A 22946-nucleotide genomic window follows, 5' to 3' on the forward strand; every position below is an offset into this window, starting at 1 on the left:
GCCTTGCGGAGCCGTCTTTTGTCCAGTGTCCACTTTATAAAGTCCATTCACTCCAGTGAATAGCATTTATCCATTTAGATAACTTTATTATTATTATTATAAGGATTTAATTACTTATTCTTACACAGAAACATAATGTGTGTCTTATAGCATCATATAGCATCATTTAAATGCTTAATTTGTAGTTTTAATGTGCAAATTAAACTTTTTTTCAATACTCTAGAGGGTACTCTTATTTTGAAGAGATCGTCCACCGGAAGTCTTAAATTAGCTCACTAGATTAGCTCACTAGACGCTGCCCAATGTTTTTCCTCCGGGGTGGAAAGTAAAGCCTGGTGACGCGAGGTTAATAATGCAACGTTAACCCAACGTCAACTCTCTTTCAAGTTAAATTTGGTTTGTCACATTACTTGTAATGACGTTATGGTGTGGACTGTGCAGGAGGATCTCGATATTGTACACCTAAACTGCTGTCTGTGTGGGTAAACGTTGCTATATAGTAGCCTAGCCTCCATGGGGTATTAGAGAGGAAGTGTTTCGAGTTTGAGACAATTTCAAAGTTCATCAAATTACTTTGTCAATATTTAGTGAGGAGGGTTAGTCATTAACTGGCAGATGGCTGCAGTTGTGGAGTAGTTTTTATGCACCGCGAGTCCGCGACCGATCGTAGCAAACCGGTTGGCAGTCTGTTGTCACTTGTCAGAATGTTTGGAGTCCGAGTTTTGCGCGGTTTCGGTCCACTGTGCAGAGTTGGTGCTGGTAGTCAGTCTGGTCACCCCTTCGGGTTGTCCTGGAAACGGACCAGAGCCTACACAGCGACTCACAGACTGGACATCGGAGGGATCTATCCGCCCATCGCCACTCCGTTCACCGTTAACGAAGACGTGGACTATCAGAAACTTGAAGAAAACCTGAAGAAATATGCTCAGATACCGTTTAGAGGTAAACAACACTACAACTATGCTTGAATATCCATTCCAATCACCTTACGTCACAGATTGGACCTTTAAATCAGTGGCACTGGTTGCCAAAGTGTGGTCCGGGGACCCTCAGGGACAGCCTGGACAGGTTCCTCATTGAATAAAGTGTGAATAATATATTTATTGAGATGTTACTGATGCTACATTGAGACTTTAGGCACATAGTCAATGTTATATTCTCAATTTTCATCCCGATTCCCTTGAATCTAGAAGGATGTTAATGTAGATTATTAAACTACCTATGTGTTTTATGAAGCAATGCATGGCAGTCAATTTGCTTAGGGGCCAGGCCAAAGTTCTCCCTGCAAAATAAACATTCCATTGGCCAGTGTGTCCCTGCTTTATTCGCCCCCTGCTGGATTCTATCGTGTGGGACGTTTCAGGACCCGGCGCTGTCCACCACTGGTTTTCAGAGCATCCATCCTATTGTAATAATAAACTCTCTGCCACTGCCAGCATTGCAATACTACTGTGCTTCATTGTGTGAGCTACGGCTACCCTATAACATATTTCTATAAAAGCACAGCAACATAGGCCTATTATCAAGCACACATTTTTTGTTTTTGTTTATATATTTGTTTGGTAAGTTTAACTACTTAAATTCTATTCATTGATTGGGGTCCCCCAGGGGATCTACTCTAGAAACTTGGTCCTCTCCTTTTTGGCCGAACAAATCTCTTCATCAAAAATAACAGATCTACGAGCTCACGTGCTACTCGCCCCGGAAACATGGCTGTCGTGAAGTACGACTGTACGGCTACAAGCTTTATTGGTCATTTGTATTAGTTGTTGCTCAAAGTGTGTGTGTGTGTGTGTGTGTGTGTGTGTGTGTGTGTGTGTGTGTGTGTGTGTGTGTGTGTGTGTGTGTGTTACAGGGCTGGTCGTGCAAGGCTCCAACGGCGAGTACCCCTATCTGAGTGAGGGGGAGAGGGTGGAGGTGGTCCGACGGGTCAGGCAGTCTTTGCCCGGTGACAAACTGGTTATGGCTGGATCTGGCTGCGAATGTAAGTGTGTGTGTGTGTGTGTGTGTGTGTGTGTGTGTGTGTGTGTGTGTGTGTATTTTTTTGACCACACACATTTAAGTATGAATTTTCAAATGGACGATTGTGTTCCATTCATTCGAAAAATTAGAAGGAGAAAGGTCCAAGAGATGTGATTAAGGGTGGGTAAAAGAAAATAGCAAGAGAAAGCAAAAAAGAGTAAAAATGAAGAAAAGGTAATAAAAATTGATGGCTTTGAACCTGAGTTTTCCACATGGGGGTATTCCCATGTGGAAATAAAGAAGTGGAGCTTTACATTTTGACATATTGCTGAGACTTATCCGGGGCAACTTAAAATAGCTATGTTTATATCTAAGTACTTTTATGCAAATTACATTGTATCACATTCACATTAGAAATTCTGAAGGATAATGGAAAATATCCACCATAACAAAATGTTTTCACCCAACGCTTGAACCTTTTGTTCAGAACAAATTGTTTTGATAAAAGAAGCTAGGAGGAAGGTAAACGTATTTGTCACGTTAATAACATACCAACATTTAAACAGTAATTTTGCCAAATCGTATAGCCTCCGAAACCCAGATGTTTTTATTTCACAAATCGTATAACTCTATAACTATATTCTTCCCAGTGATCATGTAGTTTTGGTGGTCTATTTGCTCCAACCCAGCTGTAAGAGTCGAGATCGAGATGCAAGCAAATTGTATTTAATCTCGGCAATGTTTCAAAGGTTTCGAAGTTGCCAATTTGATGAAAACTTATAGCAAATGAACACTGGAGTGGAATATGGTAAAGTGAATATTTTAACCACTTAAACCATGGGGTCACACTTTGTTTGCCCGGGCACCACCAGGGGTCTATACATAGTCCCCCCCCCCCCCCCCTTCTCCAAATCTCTCCTGATTGCATTAAATTGGTATCCCGACCTGAAAATCATCTCTGTCGGGTATCGTATGTCCAAAAACTGATACTTTTCTGGATTCAAATTCAAAAACAGCAAAAGTAGCAGATACAAGCTCAAAATGCATTGCTTTGCGCCATGTTTTGAGCTTGCTGATCTGCTACTTTTGATGCTTTTGTGTGATGCTGTGATCAAGTTAATTTAAAATGTAGAAAATGAAGATTTCTGCCCTGACAGTGCTGAAATGCATTTTCTGTTGAGTTTCTAAAGGTCACACGGGCGTGCGATAGTATAAATCAGGCTTTACCCATTAAAACATTTTTGAGTTTTTGCGTTAACAAATAGCAGACATACAAGCTCACAGCGGGTCACTTCATGCCGTGCGGAGAGCTTGTACATCTGCTTTTTTTAACATTTTGGAAAAATCTTGAAAGTGTGAGAACTACTCATTTAGAAGGCATTTGTAGAATTAGCCCCAGGTCTTTACACACCAGGGGGCGAATCTTCGACGCAAATATATATATTTTAAACCTAATAAAATCAATGCATGCAAGTTTCCACGTCAGCCACGAATTTCCACGAAGTGAAAATGCGTCTATAATTGCGTCTCTGGTGTCAAATTTTGCGGACATTCGCTGACCAATCAAATGCAGCCCAAACTGCGTTTAGGTCTATAAACGGCGTACTGTATAGTAACTTGCCTGTTGTGATCGTGAACAGAGCAGCAGCCGGGCCGCAGCCCTGCAGGGAGCCCACGGCCCACTTCACCCTCCCTCGCCTCTTCTCCACGGTATTAACCTGCCCTCATACCACCACACCAGCCACCAACGGGCTCCGCCAAACTTTGGTCAACTCAACTGTCATTGCATCGCTGTATGTATTTATACATTTATTTTACAGACGGCACGTGTGTGGGCGGCCGTGGACCACAAATTACTCTGTTCTGCGCCTCAACACAATTGTGTTGTCTGCATCAACGACCTGAGGAGGAGTGGAGAGGAGTGTCGAATAATCACATATACGCATTTTAGATGTGTATAGGCAGCCGCGTCCAAATTCACCGGCCAAATATTTAGCATTTTTGGGTCGCATCGCTAATTCGCCAGTGTGTAATGACCAGGGGGGCAGTGAAGCCAATAGTGTCTGAAGCCAGTAGGAAATCCTGACTTTCTGAAAGTTCATATAATGGCCTGTTGTGGCGCTGTCATTGGGCCCAAAACCCATAGCTCTATAGAGGTCCATGTATTTGGGCCCAACTTCACCTAGACTGTATTACCTTAATAAACATGGTCATGAATACTTTCCGTCCATATCAGACCTGAAGAACGCTTTGTCAATTTTTTTTTTTACAGTCTATGGTAATGACCTTTAGTGTGTGTGTGTGTGTTGGGTCCCTACTCCCTTCCTCTGTGCTGTGCAGCCACCAGAGCAACGCTCCACATGACTGAACAGTGTGTGTGTGTGTGTTGTTGGGTCCCTTCCTCTGTGCTGTGCAGCCACCAGAGCAACGCTCCACATGACTGAACAGTGTGTGTGTGTGTGTGTTGTTGGGTCCCTTCCTCTGTGCTGTGCAGCCACCAGAGCAACGCTCCACATGACTGACCAGATGGCGGGAGCCGGGGCGGACGCAGTGCTCGTGGTGACGCCGTGTTTCTATAAGGGCAAGATGGACAGCCAGGCTCTCGTCCAACACTTCACAAAGGTCGGCTTCTTCTCGCGCCCGAACACACGCACGAGCAAAACACAACTTACAGCATATAGTAGGGGAGAGCCGCCACGGTTGTAACGCGTAACATGCACGTTATCGCTTGATTGGTCAACGCCATCAAGACGCCATCGCGTCAGTATGTGTACAGCAACGTACTCTACGTGCCCAGGAAGTTTGAAGTGTTTACCTTCATCCTACGGGGAATTATTGGCGAAAAACTGACTTTTCTCAAAATGCGTAAAATGTTACACCTGGCGGCTCTCCCCTACTGTGAATGAAGACAGTGGTTACTCAAACCTTTTCACGTCAAGAAGGACCCCCAAAATGATATGTATTTGCCCGCAGACCCCCATCTCAAAAATACTTTGTGCCAGGGACCTCTAGAGGTCGAGGATGTTTTCCTTATGTTTGCTTTATAGTTTGGCTCGCATTGTCACGATTTTTCATTTTTGGCTATACAGTATCATCAACCAGTTTAGCATGACGTTCGCCGATGATGGATTGGGGCGGCGAGATGGGAGCACCACAAGATCATTTCTCACAGTGTTGCTTTCTCTCACTATAATACACACAAGGAAGCATAGTGGCACACCCGAAAGTAGCCGGTAACAGCCTCACAGCACGTCGCGATGTGACGGTTAATACCTCAGTTTTTTCTTCAACTGGTTGGCTGAGCTGGTTTAGAATGCTTAATACCCAAACATCGTAATTCTACATTATTGTGATGTGCTCATTTTGTTTAGGAAACGGTGCTAGTGTGTGTGTGTGTGTGTGTGTGTGGGGGGGGGGGGGGGGGGGTCTCCTTTCATGCTGTTTCACAAAATCGCAGATTGGGGCGAGGCCTGACAAAAATGTTTCAAGTCATGAGATTTTATTTTTGCTTTATTCCATGAGACTAGACACAGGCCCAGACCCAGTCTCTTGTGTGCCCTGTACTGTACCGTACTGTACTGTACTGCAGGTGGCCGACAGCAGCCCGGTGCCTGTGGTTCTGTACAGCGTGCCAGCCAACACGGGCCTGGACCTCCCAGTGGACGCGGTGGTACACCTGGCCCAACACCCCAACATCCTGGGCCTCAAGGACAGCGGAGGGGATGTAAGAGAACCACTTTATTCATTCTAAGGGCCGATTCATACTATTTTACCGCTGTTTCGGCGCTGTAGTGCCGAAACGATTTCGGCTCGTCAGACATTTTCAGTAGCACCGAAGAGCCGACTTTAGGACGGTACCCCCCCCCCCCCCCCCCGAACCTCAAATGACGTCACATTGTAGGCTCGAACCGACTTTTATTCGGCTCTGAAATAGGAGTATGAATCGGCCCTAAGACAAGACATAATAGGACAGAGCGATACAACACATTATTTCAAACTTTCGCTTTGATTACAACCTTGGAATACTTAACGTTGAACATTGTCACACCTAACGTTTCGTATGTTTTACCCAATATAATAAATTCCATGAAAAAGGACAACAAAACATTGCAATTTGAGGTACTCTCCTTTAATAATTCAATATGAAAATTTAAATATATACATATTTTATGACGTGATTATCAGACAAAACAAACATGGACAAAAACTTTTACTTTATTACTTTATTTGGATTTCTTACAAATAAACAGAAAAAACAAACGCAAGCAACAACAACAGAATACGTATGCATGGATATTATGTATGTCAATGGCATTTTTAATGTTTGTTTAAGGCAAAACAAACATTAAACCTATATATATATATATATATATATATATATATATATATATATTGGGCCTGGGCCGTGGCTCAGTGGTCCAGGCACCTTGGCTGGTAATCCAGTCTGGCAGTGTACCGCGGGTTCGACTCCCGATCCCGACGGCCTTTACCGCATGTCACTCCTCCATCTCTCTCCCCATTTCCTCTCAGCCTACTGTCTGTCCCTCCTATAAAAAATAAAATAAAGGCGGAAGGCGCAAAAAACAAACATTTAAAAAATAAACCTATATATAGGAGGGCTGGAGGGGCTAGCTCACCCTCAAAAATAAAGAAATAAATAATACAACATATCAGTCATTTGACAATGGACAGTCATTGGAGTGCTTAGGCACCGCTCAAAAACAGACCTATTTTCTTAATTTCCACGCTTTCAAGAATCCCCCAAATGAATCACATTCTACCAGTCACACTACTTACTGTACTGCTTATACTGTATGTCTATTCCAAACATGTTCCACTCATTATTCCAGCTCCCTTCCTTCCGGCCGTTCCCTACGGCTACATAATGTGTCCAAGAAGACTGATGTCTAATTGATGATGTCATCATCTCTGACAGAGACGTGCTCTCCACTGAGCACTGGTCAAGAGGTGCACGGCACGCACATACACATTATGTCAACGGGTGCAGGATCCGAAGAAATGACTATGACAGGAAAGAGGTAGATTTAAAAAAAGGCGTCTAAATCCCGGAAAAACCCGTGTTTCTATGGCAGTGGTGCTCAACCTTTTTCATGTCAACGACCCCCAGAATTATCTCTATTGGGCCACGGACCCCCATTTCAAAATATGTAGTTCAGGGACCCCCCCAGAAGCTAATATTTTAGTTTAAAAAGTTCGCTCTGAAATATATATTCAAGGATTTGCACCACATTTGCACGACTTTTCAAAAATAGCAGACCTACAAGCTCTTGTAGATCTGCTATTTTTCAAGTAGTATACAGTAACCTTAGAGTATATAGTATAACTCGCGTCAGTTTGTGAATGGAAAAAAACAATAATTGTTGTTGTGTCCCCCCCCCCCTGCGCCCTGGGTCTCGTTTAGCATTTTTTATTCACTAATAAATTAATTATTAATTTCGAATTTGTTAAATTGGGGAAAGGGCTTCGTTAAGACCTCCATATTATTATGGTCAATGCATGTGTGAAAAGTGGGAGCGATTGGTGCAGGCGGTGAGGAGATACGGCAGTGTTTCTGACAGACAGACAGACACACATTCAGACATTGACTGAATTATAGTATGATGATGATGATGATGATAATCGGTGTACAGTGTACACTATCTCCATAGTCATGTGATCAACACGGACCTATCCGTTTCCCATATTCCATCCCCATTGCGCTAAGATTGCCTTCCAAAGTTTGCAGGATTTGTCTATTTCCAACAAAATGCTTAAAATCATGAACACAATTATGCACACACATTCCCACTAGGCAGAGTTAGAAATGCCACATCTCCCGGTTGTAGCGCCACCATGAGGCCGATTTTGTCATTTCTGTACATTACTGTACACAATTTTACCATACATCACGCAAATCGGTATACACTATCTCTATAGTCATGTGATCAACACGCATCTGTCCGCTTTCCCATACCCCCGGAGGGTGACATGATTGCGTCCTTTCTCAATTTAGTGAGTCTAAGGATGTAGGATGCGGCCTATTTGCACCACTGAATAAGATTAGGTGCCACACAAGATAGGGCCCTTGGTGTACTGTACAGTGAAAAAAATGAAAAGCAGTCAGCAAAAACATTGGGCATGCATTTGTCACATTGGAGAAACACAAACAGGGTACAACGCTTTGAGCATTAAAAAACAAACACCAGTGAGTCCCAGATAAAGATGAAACATTCATTTTCCTTAGATGAACCACTTATTTTTCAAGTTTTAAATTTAGACGTTGTCAGTGTGCGGCAGAAAATAGACTACAGTGGGTTCAGCGATCCTCAAAGGACGTGGGAACCCTCATCTGAGTCTTTGAGCGAGTCCCGCGTGCTCTCCCCACAACAACAGGAGCAATCATAACGGCATTGACGTTATTTATTTCTGTGTTCATTTATTTTGCACAATGTGGACTTGTGCTGCTGTTGAATTGAATGGGCGATATGACCATGAATTGATTTGAAGGACCCAACCTCTGGAACGCCCTGCCGCTCCATGTTCGCTCTGCTCGGGTCGTTGACGGCTTTCAAATCCGTATTAAAGACTCATTTTTACTCTTATCGCTTTTAATTCAATTTAATTTAGGTCTACCCATGTACGATGTTCCGCTTATTGTACAGTATTTTACATTTTGCTCTCTGACACATAGAAATAATGCTTTTCCTTCCTTTTTCCCCCCTATATTCTATCCCCTTCTTTCTGTTTGCCTCTGTGTATGTTATTATGCTCTGTAAAGCACTTTGGTTCGACCTCGGTCGATGTAAATGTGCTATACAAATAAGGTTTGATTTGATTTGATTTGATGATTTCAGAATCGATGTTTTGCGGCACGGTCAATCCAACAGTTTGCATACATGAAAGAAGTACAATAAATTAAGGGCACTTGAAACATTGAAATGAAAATTGAGACGAAACGACCCAACTCAAAATTTTCAAGGTTTTTGATTTTTCCTTTCATAAATCGATGCTCTCTTTACATCTGTGTGTTGGTTAAATAATAATATTCGCGTGCACGGCCGCGCACACACACACACACACACACACACACACACACACACACACACACAGACGCACCCGACAGAGACGATATACTACTACTAATATAAGAAGAACATGAACAAGGAGAATTAAAGCAACATAGTGGAATAGTAAAATATAGAATGTAATGAGCCAGATGCATGAATATGCATAACCGCCGATTTTTTGAAAAGGACTCCAAAATGAAAAGCCATGAAAATATCATAGCATTACACTGGGGTAATAATTCTTCATTAAGGCCCTTAGGAGATACGGCTACGTAAATATCCAATAAGCTTCCCTTCTCTTCAATAGTCACAGTTTCCGCCTCTTGAGTGGTATAGCGAGACCTCGATGCCACAAAGCCAGAGGGAGAATATGTCATGTTTCATATCATTAAAATGCACAGCTATAGAGGGTAATCCCTATCTATCGTTTCTGAAAATTGCCTACTCTTATCATATAAATCAATGGTTCTCAAACGTTGGGTCTGGGGACCACCTGGGGTCCAAATGGACCTTTTACGAACCGGGAAAATCATACTTTTTTATCATGTAATCGTGGAATTGTATTCGTCAGTGAAGTTTCCACAAAACTGCAACATTAGGAGTAATGTTACAGCATCACGCACGCACGCACGCACGCACGCACACACACACACACACACACACACACACACACACACACACACACACACACACACACACACACACACACACACACACACACACACACACACACACACACACACACACACACGCGCGTGTTAGTGAAGACTCTCTTTAATGTTTCATGTGATGGCATCATATCTACTGTATATGTTAGTTCATCATTTCAATGTTTCATTGCCCTTTCTTTATTTTACTTCCTCGTGTGTAAAATGTCGGATCGACCTCGCCGCAAAAACACCGCTTCTCATATCATCGATCAATTTATGGCCGGCTCGCCCGTTCAACTGACAGCAACAGGTCCACATTGTGCAAGATAATTCAGAAATAAATAACGTCAATATACTGTTGTGATTGCGCCCGTTGTTGTGGGGAAACCACGCAGGACTCTCTCGAAGACTCTTTCTGAGAAACATTATCGGAGTGGTGTTCTCACTCTGGGGCTGAAGCCAAAACACTGCAACCCTCTCCCCAGGCAGGGGACAAAATGTACCAATCATTTTTACACCCACCAACCAAATGATCTAGATATACGGCTCAGGTCGAACCCATTTAGGGCCTGACCTCGAAATGTATACAAAAAAGTCCTTCTAAATCCTGAATGAAATAATTTCTTTCACAATTCTTTCAAAAATAGCAGACCTACAAGCTCGTAGCGCGCAATGGCTAAATTATAACATAATGTTTAAAACACCAAAAGGGGCTCCCGCCCAAAATGGGTTAAATATATATATATATATATATATATATATATATATATATATATATATAATTACCCTTTACTTTCTAATCAAAATGAACATTTACTGTATTTGGTTCAGTGTAGTGATGAACTCTGGTTTTAGGGTTTATTGCATCCAAACAATTGAAGAAAGTCTGGGAATCTGTGAAGAGCATGAAAAATGTTCTGAAATGTCAGTGTTCTAAACTTCACGTGTTCTCAACGTCAAAACGATGGCGGAAAAGTTGTAATTAGTGCTAAAAGACCATGGTTAAAGTAATGAGTAGTTCTCTACCACCTGGGTAGACGGCCGTCTGTGCCGACGCTGTTTTTGCACAGCTGACACATATAGTATATCGTTGCTATCGGGCAGGAAACTTGTATCTCCAACTTAATTTCAAAGTAACTTCCTACTCATCATGCTATGTCAATGTCGCAAAAGAAAAGAATAGCAGATCATCAAGCTCACAATGCGTCACCTCGCAATGCATTGTGTAATTGTGAAAGTGGGTTTAACCCATTTAAGTCAGGAAAGCATCTGTGTCCTTTTAGATTTGAACCCCTATAAGATGGAGTGCCGTAATGTTGTACTTTTTCTGTTTTGTATGTGTCTATGGCAGCGTTTCCCAAACCTTTTTGGCCATGCACCCCCCCGTTACCTCCTGACCTATAGCTGACTCACCCCCCTACATGGAAATAAAAATGGCATAAGCTATATATTTCCTATATAACACATATATGCACATATAATGAACCTGAATATGGCATATATGCAGCATAGGCTATATTCTGCATATACTTGCCATATATTTGCATAATATGTTAATATATTTATAATAAAACCATTGCACCACCATTAGCCTTTTCATGTCGCGCACCCCCCTAGAAGGCGCTCGCGCACCACAAGGGGTGCGCGCACCACAGTTTTGGAACCACTGGTCTATGGAGTTAACTTTACTCTAATAGAACCACCAGGTGCGGTTATAATATTCAAATTATGTCTTCCCTGTGTATTTTTGGTTTCTTCCTGAAAGCTGAAAGCGTCAAAAGGCACAATTGAAATACACTACTTTAGTGGCATAATAACCCTAACCCCTTCCCCATTATCATACACCAACAGCTGTGGGCGAGGCTTACGTTTAGGTGAAAACCAGGTATACTTAAAGATGGAGTGGACTAAAACATGATCATCAGTTACTATGATTATACTAGGAGGAAGATTTCCCTGATGTCATCAATATTAGTATATGGATACATGTCAGAACCTGTTCTGACATTCCATATTATGTTGGTCCTTCCCCATACATCCTTCCTCTTCGATGTCTCCCTTTTGACTGATACCTGTCCATTTAAGCTCTAGCCTGCCCCAAAGCGCTCCCCGGCAGCCGGCGAAAACTAGAGTTCTCAACAGGACCGAAAGTTAAGGCCCTCCCTGGAACCTCATCAAACCCTGTACGCTCAAGACACTGCCCCCCACTTCAATGCATGAGTGAGCAGGCCTCTTCTTATCACCCGACAGGAGGGAGTTTCCCTGGTAGGACGTAGAAGGAACACGTTATTCCAACCACTTCCTTTCTCCTCCATAGAGACCAGGCAGCATATATAATAACCAGGGTTACGGCGAGTTTTTTTTTAGGGTACCACCAACCCTAGGGCAGGGGTTCTCTACCTGGGGGTCGCGACTCCTCCGGGGGGAGGGTCGCCAAATTATTTTGGGGGGGTCCCCAGATTATTTAGGGGCGCTCCCCAGATTATTGAGGTGCGCTAGCCCCTCCTATATACAGCTTTTGTCCCCACACGTCTCAAGATTTGCCATTGACAATGAAAGGGGAATTCAGGTCAAATGTCCGCTAAATCTTGTCCCCACACGTCTGAAGATTTTGCCATTGACAGTGAACCGAGAAAATTGGTAAACATTCCGCTAAATATAACGATGATTGACATTGAAGGGAAAATTCAGCAAATCAGCCAACCAATCACAGGCAACAGGCATTCTGATTGGCCAGTATGAAAGGATGTACGATGAAGAGCGCCCCTCACTTCACATGGGTGTGATTATTTTCAACTGAATAGCTTGAAAATGGAAATCATGAGTTTACATAGCACTATGCATAAACTTTCCGTAGTGATTATATATGGGGTTTCAGTATTTATTTAAACGTTGAGGACCCCTGCCCTAACATTGAATGCCATTGACAATGAATGGCCAGTTTTGAGTGTTTAAACATTGTGTAAAAACAGACATTGAAGACAAAAGTGAGGACGCAAATTGTGATTGGCCCAGAATGAGATCATGTATGATGATAAGAGCGCCCCTCGCTTCACACAGGTGTGATTTCTTTTAACTCACTGGTAATATAGCAACATACGTTTTTTTTTTTTTTTTTATCCTGTTAGGATTTAGAAGACATTTCAGCCTCAGGTCTTAATGGGTTATGTTTTGTCTGTGGGTTTTATAAGTATTGAACCTTGTGACTAAATAATGACTACATTGGACCCATTGGAACACTGATGCTTTTTTTCATTTTTCTGAAAACTAACAATTTTGGACATACAAGTTTTCCGGCCGACAGCGACGCTATATACATACAGTATGTTTGGGTGCAGTATTATTCACGCTGTTAGCGAGGACTAGCGGGAGCTCCTATTATAGCCCTGCCTGAGTGATTGATCAATTACAGGCTCCTGTGTGTTTTTCAAATGACTGATTGGTGGATTGACTGACGCCAGGTGGTTAAAAATAAATCCTCCCCATAAGTAACGGTGATGGACTGTGAAACTGGAGAGGTGCTCCCCAGCGGAATGTCGTCTCCGCGCGAAGGAAAGGGGGGGGAGGGTGGTGGTGAGGGGCAAGGGGAAAAGGGAATTATCTTACATTCCCTTTGAACATTTCAACATTTCAGGTTTATTTGGATGTATAGCGCTTGATATCCAGATTGACAAAAGAGAATACGAAAGGCAAACAAAATAGTGAGGGGAATGAATTTTTCATGAGCTCTCCCCATCCTCCTTTTTCTTTTCTTTTTGAAGTTGCCTCTTCTCTCTCTTCTCTCCGGGGACTCCTCTCTCTCTCTCCCTCTCTCTCTCTCTCTCTCTCTCTCTCTCTCTCTCTCTCTCTCTCTCTCTCTCTCTCTCTCTCTCTCTCTCTCTCTCTCTCTCTCTCTCTCTCTCTCTCTCTCTCTCTCACTCTCCACAGCTCACTCTCTCCATGACTCTCCCCTCCTCCCATTTAGGATGCAGAGAGACGATCGGCCCTCCAAACCCCCAGATTTTTGGGGGACTGTCGGTTGGTTCGGTTATTTGGTTTCTCACTCTTAAAACCAAATTCACGCTTTGAGGCGTGACGATTATACAGTGTGCTTGGGGGGGAAAAAATGATTTTCGACTGAAAATACACGCGTCAAAGAGATATAGATGCAATGGCGTATAAATTAAGCCTCGGTGACAGCTACCCCCAGACAGTAAAATATTAGCCCTGACAGCAGGGAGGAGTGACGAAGATGAAGCGAACAAACATTTGAACATTCTTTATTCTCTCTCTCTGTCTCTCTGTGTGTTTTATACCCATTCCTCAGATCACTCGAATCGGCCCTGATTATACACAAAACCAAAGCGCAGGATTTCCAGGTTCTGGCTGGCTCAGCGGTGGTTTCTCATGGCTGCCTATTGTGTCGGTAAGAAAGAACCTAACACACTCCCGGGGGAATAAAGGTAAAACGTACATTCACAAAGATGAAGATCAAAGCTTTAGTGGACCATGCCAGTGGTCTGGCTCGTTAAGCACATTAAAAAAAACAGTTTTTGTTTATTTTTTGGTGGGGGAGGGGTCAGTAAGGCCTGTTATTTCAGCACTTGCGGTCCTTTGACGATGTCCAAAAGCTGAATAAATGCCAGTACTGTTACTGTTAAACTAAAATAAAAAAGTAAGACGCCTGGCGGCAGACTGCTGGGTGAGCGCTGGCGCTTTAGCATTGTCAGACGGACAAAAATGTACAATTTCATAGTAAATGTGACCAGTGTGGGCGCAATAAAAAATTTTTTTGAGTGAGGCATCACCAAAGTAATTGTTTTTGCTGTGAAATATTTGCGACAAATGTTGGGAAAGTTTTATTCATCACACTTCCCGGTGTTTAAGGACTATGTTTACTGTGTTACTGTGTTACATGACTGTGTTATTTCTATGTTTACAAGGCGGTCCCTGCAGAACATGGCAAACCTTCTGTTGTGTTTTTGAACACATCTCTCTGTCTGCTTGCAGTCAGAGATGGAAAGTGATTGACAACGCTGCAGCGTGCACTGTGAAATGAAAACATGATAATTCGATGGTTGAGAAAAGTTTCATTTTCTCAGATGATTAACCCATTTAGTCGACATTTTTAAATTTTCTTCTAAATCTTTAGAAGACAATTTTCTGAAAAAACTCATGTTTCTATATCAGTGGTGCTCAATATTTCATGTCCAATGAATTATATGTATTTGGCCGCCAACCCCCATCTGAAAATATGTTGTTCCAGAGACCCCGACAGAAGCAAAGATTTGAGTTAAAATTGTTCGCTGTGAAAGTATATTATATTCAAAGATTTGCACGCACATTTTCACGATTTTTCAAAAATAGCAGACCTACAAGCTCGTAACGCGCCACTTGGTGGTAACAATGTTTAAAACACCAAAAGGGGTTCCCGCCCAAAATGGGTTAACTGACTTTTAGCATTTGAAGATGTCAAGTCAAAGGACAATGCCACTGTCAATACATTGTATTGACATTGTCTATGCACAGCCTCGTCCATGGCCATATATCAAAGATTGTTTTTATGTTTAAAGGCTTTCTTTACATATTTTCAGCATTTGGTAACTTCCTCCTTAGTCGTTAAAATGTTACAGAATTACAAGAATAATGGAGTCAATGTTATTAAATCATGGACAATTTAGTTTGTAAATCAATGATTTATGCAGGGACTTGTTTTCAGCTAGATTTTTTTAAATCAATCCGCCCTTTTAAATAACTGTACCATAATGTTGTATTAGATTACGTATTTTAGAACTGGTTGGAATAACGTGTTCCTTCCATGCGCTACGTCCAACCAGGGAAACTCCCCCTTGTCAGGTGTAAAGGAGCAACTTGGACACTCAGGCATGAAGGAAGCATGAGTTCAAGTCCGTTGCTCTCCCCTTGTCCCCCATATATGGGAACTAGGTTGGCGGAGGGTGTATAGAGCCCAGGATCACATTAGATGATTGACACAGGGGTGAAAAATGGGTTACAAAATCGTGGGATAAAAATATATTTAAAAAAAATAGATTACGTATTTTAAGTTTCAAGTCTCTGAAGTTGATTTTCATACAGATCAGAGAATCTGCAGTTTGTTTCCAAAGCACATTAGATGGGTCTGAGTGGTTCAGAGTGTGGGGAAACGGGGTGCATACTTAGTTTAGACTAGTCATTGGTTAGACATGGGTTAAGGATTAAGGTTAGGTTTAGGTGTGCTGCCCCGTGGGAGGTTAGGGTTAGGGTGAGGGTTTGAGATAGGTTGTAGTTGTAGGACTAATGACTGGTCTAACCAAATGACTAGTCTACTCTAAACCAAAAACTGTCTAAACTAACTGCAGCCGGGGAAACAGGAGGTCTCCGGTTCGCATCCCGGCCCCTGCCGTCTACGTGTCCCTGAGAAAGACACTTAACCCCTTAACCTCTCCCAGAGGCGCTGCCTCTGGGAGAGGCCACAGCGTAGCGCCCACAGCTGATCCTCCATGCTTAGGATGGGTTAAAAATACATCATTTACCACATAAACCGCAAAGGAGTGCGGACCGTATGATTACCGCTAATATTATTATTATTATTATTATTATTATTATTATTAATATTTTATGTCGTAAAGATGAAACATTCCATTGAGAATTGTACGATAACGCAGCGCTCCAGTGCAGTGTGCGTGGAACACACGTGGAGACTATACGGCGTGCGATGTGATATATATGCTATACGGGTGCCTCATAAGTGGCTGCTTGCTATGTCAGCCACGTACACTTACACCATATGCGCGGGTTAGATAACACATTTGGGGATAGGCATCGATATGATATTATGCTCAGGAACTTAACCCATTGAAGACCCGAGAAGAACCATTCTAAAAGTATCTTCTCTAAATAAATAAAAAAAACTCCTTCTAAACGGTTTAATTAGAATCTTATGTTATATGCTATAGATCGGTGGTATAGGTGCTGTAACGGACCACCCAAAATTATATGTATTTGTTGGTCACCGATCTCCATCTCAAAATGTTTTGTTCCAGGAACGCCCCGGAAGCAAAGATTTGAATTAAAAATGTTCTCTTAAAAAAGAATATATATATATATATATATATATATATATATATATACATATATATATATTTATATATAATATTAAAAGATTTGCACAAACGTTAAAAAGAAATCTACAAGCTCATAGTGCGGCACAAAGTGATGTGCTATGAGCTTGTATATCTGGTATTTTTTGAATAGCCGCAGGTATAAAAATAATGCTTTAAGTGGTACGTATTTAAGTGGCTTAACATCTAAAATGACACGGCTGCTTTCCCGGTTCTAATGGGTTAATGAGTCATGTTCTGTGCCTTATAGCCCTGTCAAAGACATGCTTTCTCCTGTCTCACACGTGCACGCGCACACACACACACACACACACACACACCCGGTCATACTTTGACATGCACACGCGCAGAGTTCTCTCTGATCTATGCTCCCTGGTGTGTTCTCGTTTCCATGACTGAAATATGAGGTGTGTGTGTGTGTGTGTGTGTGTGTGTGTGTGTGTGTGTGTGTGTGTGTGTGTGTGTGTGTGTGTGTGTGTGTGTGTGTGTGTGTGTGTGTGTGTGTGTGTGTGTGTGTGTGTGTGTGTGTGTGTGTGTGTGTGTGTGTGTGTGTGTGTGTGTGTGTGTGTGTGTGTGTGTGTGTGTGTGTGTGTGTGTGTGTGTGTGCGCGCGCGCGTGAGTGCGTGTGCGTGTGCGTGTGCGTGTGCGCAGGTGCGTGCGCGTGTGTGGAGCGTAGGGCTAAGTGACTGACACAGTTACCGCAGCGAGGGTGATCTGCATAAAGGTTGAGTAGCAACAACAGCCGACACTGAGCGACTGATATTAACATGTTTCAAGATGTCGGTGTGAAGTCGGTGTGCCGTTGCGTACGTACATGTGTGCCTTGCGAGTGCGTTTGATCAGGCTTTGATGTCCCAGGGTTCTGCAGTCTCAGAACTCCCCCTATATCCCCAAAGGATTTAGAAAGGAAGGAGAGGGGGGTGGGGAGAGGTGCGGAGGGGTCTACCTGTCACTCAGAAACCACTTCCAATTCCAATTTCAAAAACCCAAGGAACTTCAGAGCCGTCAGTCGAGATGAGGCGAGATCGAGCAGGGCTCTTTTAGACCTTTTCGCCTCGGGACACAAAAGAGGAATTTTATGTCTCCCCCCCGGGAAACACAAACTTCCCAGATCTACAAGCTCACAACGCGTCACTTCGCGCATCATTGTGAGCTTGTGGGCTCGGGTATTTTTCACTAATACACTATACATTCGTTTTTTCGAATTTTAAGGAATTTATTTTGATCAGTCTTTTATTTCTTTACTGAAAATGAAACCAGAATTTGTTTGAGTGGTGCAACCACTCCAAGGAACAGCAATGTCTGTGTTAACCTATGTGACTATGAGTACCAGTAGGGGCAAAAGTGGCGCTGTTGTGCCAGAAACAGAGAGAGAGAGAGAGAGAGAGATAGTGCTGCACTGTTGCCTGCTAATGAGAGAGGGGGGGGGGGGGGGGGTGTTGCACCACTCAGTTCACACGGGTGTGATTTTTATAATTCATGAAAACTTTTAGCTTTTTTTTTGGGAATGTTTTTTTTAAATGTTATTAAATAACTAAAAACCAAAATGTACCGCTGGCTGTGCCGTCGTCGGATGCAGGTGACCCGGCGGCGCTGTGTGCTGCTGCTGTCGGGTTCTGGTGGTGTCTTTCCGGGAGGGGGCGAAATGTACTGTAGCCTCTTCTGGATTTATACAGTAAAGTTGCCAGGCGAGTACAGGCGATGGCCCCATGTATGTTCTGTCGTTGTTGTTGTCGCACGTCTAATTAGACGTGTTGACAAAAACAATGACGCAACAATAGGAAGCCTGCAGCCCAGTAGCTATAATTATTGCTTTCGGGGGAGGGTTAGTGTTATTTTCGGTCAAATCAGGCGGCACACCTGGACATATCAAACGGCACGCCAAAGTGCCGCGGCACACAGGTTGGGAAACACTGCTTTAGACTGTCCATCGTCGAGGAGCTTTGGGCTCTGGCCCAAAGCTGCCTGGCAGCCATTTGATCTGTGCATGAGTTGGGGGCAGAGTACAGGCCAGATGCCCTTGTGGAGTCATAAAGCATTTTTTCAACGATCAGTCTCCATTGGTTTGCTGTGCTGGCAAGCTGCACAGTGGGGGGGGGGGGGGGGTGTTATGTATCTGCAGTCATCATTTTTTTTCTCACCAGACAATGTCATCCTACTGTTGGGAGGAGAAACGCGTGCATGTTTTCTCTCAGAACGATCGGATATACTACAGTATACTTATTTACCGTGCTTGCAGTATATCGTTGTTGTCGGGCAGAAACCTCTTATTTGCATATTTTAACTTTTTGTGTTTTTTTTTGTAAATTAATGTCTTACTTGATCATACATACTACAGCATCACACAAAGGCATTAAAAGTAGCAGATCCACAAGCTTGAGGTTTGAGCTTGTAGATCTGCTACTTTGCATATTTTTACCTTTACCTTTTAGACATAATGGAGACTGTACTTCTACGCTTACATTCTCATACTCATTCGTCTATATTGTGAAGTTAACCAGCTAACATCCAATGACAATGATTTTTGTACCACAAATGTACCACATCTCAATATTACGGTATGTAGAATTTTTCCCAATTACTTTGGACATTAAGTTGGATATACAGAACAAGTTTACAACACATCATGTTGTAAGCTCGTAGATGGCCTATTTTCAGTTATTCTATAATATTTTTGAGTGTTTGAAACGGTCAAACCAGCAAAAGAAAGCATGTGTGATTTTGTGATTTTCACAAATCACACATTAGATTACAAACGTTTTTTTTTTTTTTTCCAAGCATGAGATTTTATTTTGCTTAAATCCGTGATCTACATACAGGTGTAGTGGTTAGTGTGTGTGCGCTGACTAACGTGTATAGGTGTGTGTCTTACCATCTACATACAGGTGTAGTGGGTGGTGTGTGTGCGCTGACTAACGTGTATAGGTGTGTGTCTTACCATCTATACAGGTGTAGTGGGTGGTGTGTGTGCGCTGACTAACGTGCAGGTGTGTGTCTTACCATCTACAGGTGCAGTGCAATTTACAATTTAGGCATTTAACAGAAGCTCAACCCATTTTGGACTGAGGGCCGATTATAAAGCCTTCTAAATACTGATCTAAGTTTTCTGAAAAACTTCAATGATTTATATAGTGGCATCGACATTTTTACATTTTTTAATACTGTACATACTGTACAAAACCCCAAAAGGGGTTCCCGCCCAGAATGGGTTAATCCACAGCGATTTACAGTGAGTAAGAACAAAAGCATATACATCATATACATAAAAATAGTCATCATGAATCATACATAAGCTAAGAACCTAATATCTATATAATGAAACTATGCATATAGTGCTATGTCTACATAAAGTGCTATCTAAGTTAGATAAGTTGAACCTTTGCATACGCCTGTAAGGTCGTCGGGGCTAGGGCAAGTGCTACGGGCTAAGATGGAGTCTGAAGAGGTGGGTTTTCAGACTACGGCGGAAGATTGGGAGTGAGTCTGCAGTTCTGACTGCAATGGGAAGTGCATTCCATAGTTTTGGAGCCAGAAGGGAGAAGAGTTTGGGACATGTGGAGCGTTGTCCCCGGCGTTTTTTAACCCATTCTGTACGGGAACCCCTTTTGGTGTTAGCATTATGTTATGCTTTAGCTATTGAAAAATAGCAGATCTACAAGCTCATAGCGCCACCGAGTGGCGCGCTATGAGCTTGTAGGTCTGCTATTTTTGAAAAATCGAAGAACGACTGACATAGAAACATGGCTTTTTCAGAAAACCGTCAGGATGTAGAAGACATTTTTAGAATCTGATCTCAGGTCAGAATGGAAGGTATTCTTCCAGCTTCCCTGAGTTGGCTGATCTCGCGGGAGGGTGTGTGGGTGTTGTATTAGGTAGTGTGTGTGCGTGCGCTGGCTAACATGTAGGTGTGTGTCTTGCATCTGCACAGGTGCAGTGGGTGGTGTGTGTGCGCTGGCTAACGTGCTGGGCAGAGAGGTGTGTGAACTGGAGCGTCTGTGTGCGTCTGGCCGCTGGGAGGAAGCCAGAGAGCTGCAGCAGAGACTCATTGAGCCCAACGCCGCCGTGAGTACATTGTGAATAAAATGTTACGTTGTCCAAATCCGCATGCGGTAGAGCGTCCATCCATCCATCCAACCATCCATCCATCCATCCATCCATCCATCCATCCATCCATCCATCCACTTTTTCAAGCCAAGAACCCAATGTATTTGGCCGTGGACAACATCTGAAAATGTTTTGTGCCAAGGACCCCCAGAAGAGTTTTTTTTTTTATCAACGTTTCTTTATAAATATTTTCAGGTCACATACGAGTCAAAAATATCATACATTTTACCCCTCCCTCCCTCCTTCCCTCCCTCCCCCCAGAGTTCCCGCTCCAAAAGAGCCACAACCCCCGGCATCTCGTACCATTAAAACACCTTGGGTTAAATCAGAGCGCCCAGCGATTTATAGCAACGGAGCACATTTAGCGGCGGACCGGATGTTATCCCGGATGTGGCCGAAGTAACATTGAATGTTGCGCAATTCGATTGTTGCGCAACATCGAATGTTGCGCAACAGACGCTCCCAGCCTGTGGAGCGATGCGATTGGTTTTGATATCAATAATCTCCGTCCTATTAACCAATCTCCGTTTAGGGCATCGCACGTAATTAATTAGCAAAGATACATTGGCCCAGGCGGTGGCGTAACCGTCTGGTAATCCAGTCCGACTGGTAATCCAGTCGCAGTGTGTCGCGGGTTCGACTCCCGATCCCGACGGCCTTTACTGCATGTCATCCCCCCATCTCTCTCCCGTTTCCTGTCAGCCTACTGTCTGTCCCTTAAAAAACCCAATAAAAGGCATAAGCCGCAAAAAAAATATCTTAAAAAAACAAACAAAGATACATTGAAATAAAAGGCACATACAAATATACATATTCAAAAAATAGACGTAATTAATAAAATATTAGAAACCAGAGAAGATTTAACAGTTTCGAGTAGTTTGTATATTCAGAACAGACGATATGCCAATATGCCCATGGGCATTCCAAGATATGGGCGTATCATACCGATGACATCAGGGATCTCCATGTACTGTATTATATGGGAACAAAAGGGACACAGACAGACAGGTACTCTGACAAAGCCCCCGACACTCTGACTCAGAGACATAATGGGTTGGAGACGGCAGTGTAACGTAGGTGTGAGGGTCGCATAGTGGCTCCAAACCTCTAATTATTTTATAAATAGCAAACGGTTCCATTTGCACACTCTTCCGACTTAATGGCGGTTCTTGACATTGAAACATTTACAGAGCCGTTGCTCCGTCTGAACTGTGACAGCGTCTGGATAATGTACAGTATAGGTACAGTATAGCACAGCTGCAGTACAATGGGCCAACAATGGCTGTGCTCCTCGGCCATACGGTACATGTACCACATGAAGAGAGGAGACATAACATGAACAATAATGGCTTTGTAACATATATATATCATTGTAACATATAGAGTGATTTAGAGCACTATACCTGCTTGTTGCTAGGTGACCAGGACGTTGGGAGTGCCCGCTCTCAAGCAGGCGATGGAGTGGTTCGGATACCACGGTGGCACCTGTCGATCCCCTCTCCAGCCACTCACAGAGGCCCAGACGCGGCAGCTGAGGCGGGACTTCTCCAGCAATGGCTGGTTGTGAGGAGACGTGCGTGTGCGCGTGCGTGCGCGCGTGCGCGTGTGTACTTGTATTACTATACTTGCGAGGGCCAAATGTACGCACGATAGTAGAATTTGATTGCAGATATTGTGTGACGACATTATTGTCCCGGTCCTCACGAGAGAAATGAGTTGTTTTTATGGTGTACAAATACCAAATAAATACATAGAAATAGGAAAAGATTTGGGGTTAGGATTACATTAGACATTTAGAGGTTAGTATTTGTGAGTGTGTATATTATTAATAATAATAATTAATAGATATTAATATCTACAAGCTCACAATGCGTCGCAATCTTGTGGATGTGTTCGGCTTCAATGCTTAAAATGGTTAAAAATATAACATTACCGTCCTAAAGTGTTAATGTCCTAATGCGCGCGCATGTGTGTGTGTGTGTGTGTGTACTGTGTACATAGCATGTGTACTGTGTAGCGTGTACATACACACAGCGGGAATACACACACACACACAAACACTG

General features: G+C 42.9%; 1 protein-coding gene across 1 annotated transcript; it reads left to right on the forward strand.

The window, feature by feature from the left end:
* Positions 1-329: 329 nt before the first annotated feature.
* Positions 330-22701, forward strand: hoga1 (4-hydroxy-2-oxoglutarate aldolase 1). Its single transcript, XM_083765656.1, is given in 9 exon segments — positions 330-942; positions 1856-1984; positions 4457-4584; positions 5552-5686; positions 13986-14000; positions 14002-14055; positions 14057-14084; positions 20708-20841; positions 22301-22701. Coding segments are annotated over 9 exon segments (1074 nt in total). The 5' UTR covers positions 330-641; the 3' UTR covers positions 22451-22701.
* The last annotated feature ends 245 nt before the right edge of the window (positions 22702-22946 follow it).

The sequence above is a fragment of the Protomyctophum parallelum genome (genome assembly GCF_964188405.1).
Source record: "Protomyctophum parallelum genome assembly, chromosome: 5".
NCBI classification, from domain to species: Eukaryota; Metazoa; Chordata; class Actinopteri; order Myctophiformes; family Myctophidae; genus Protomyctophum; species Protomyctophum parallelum.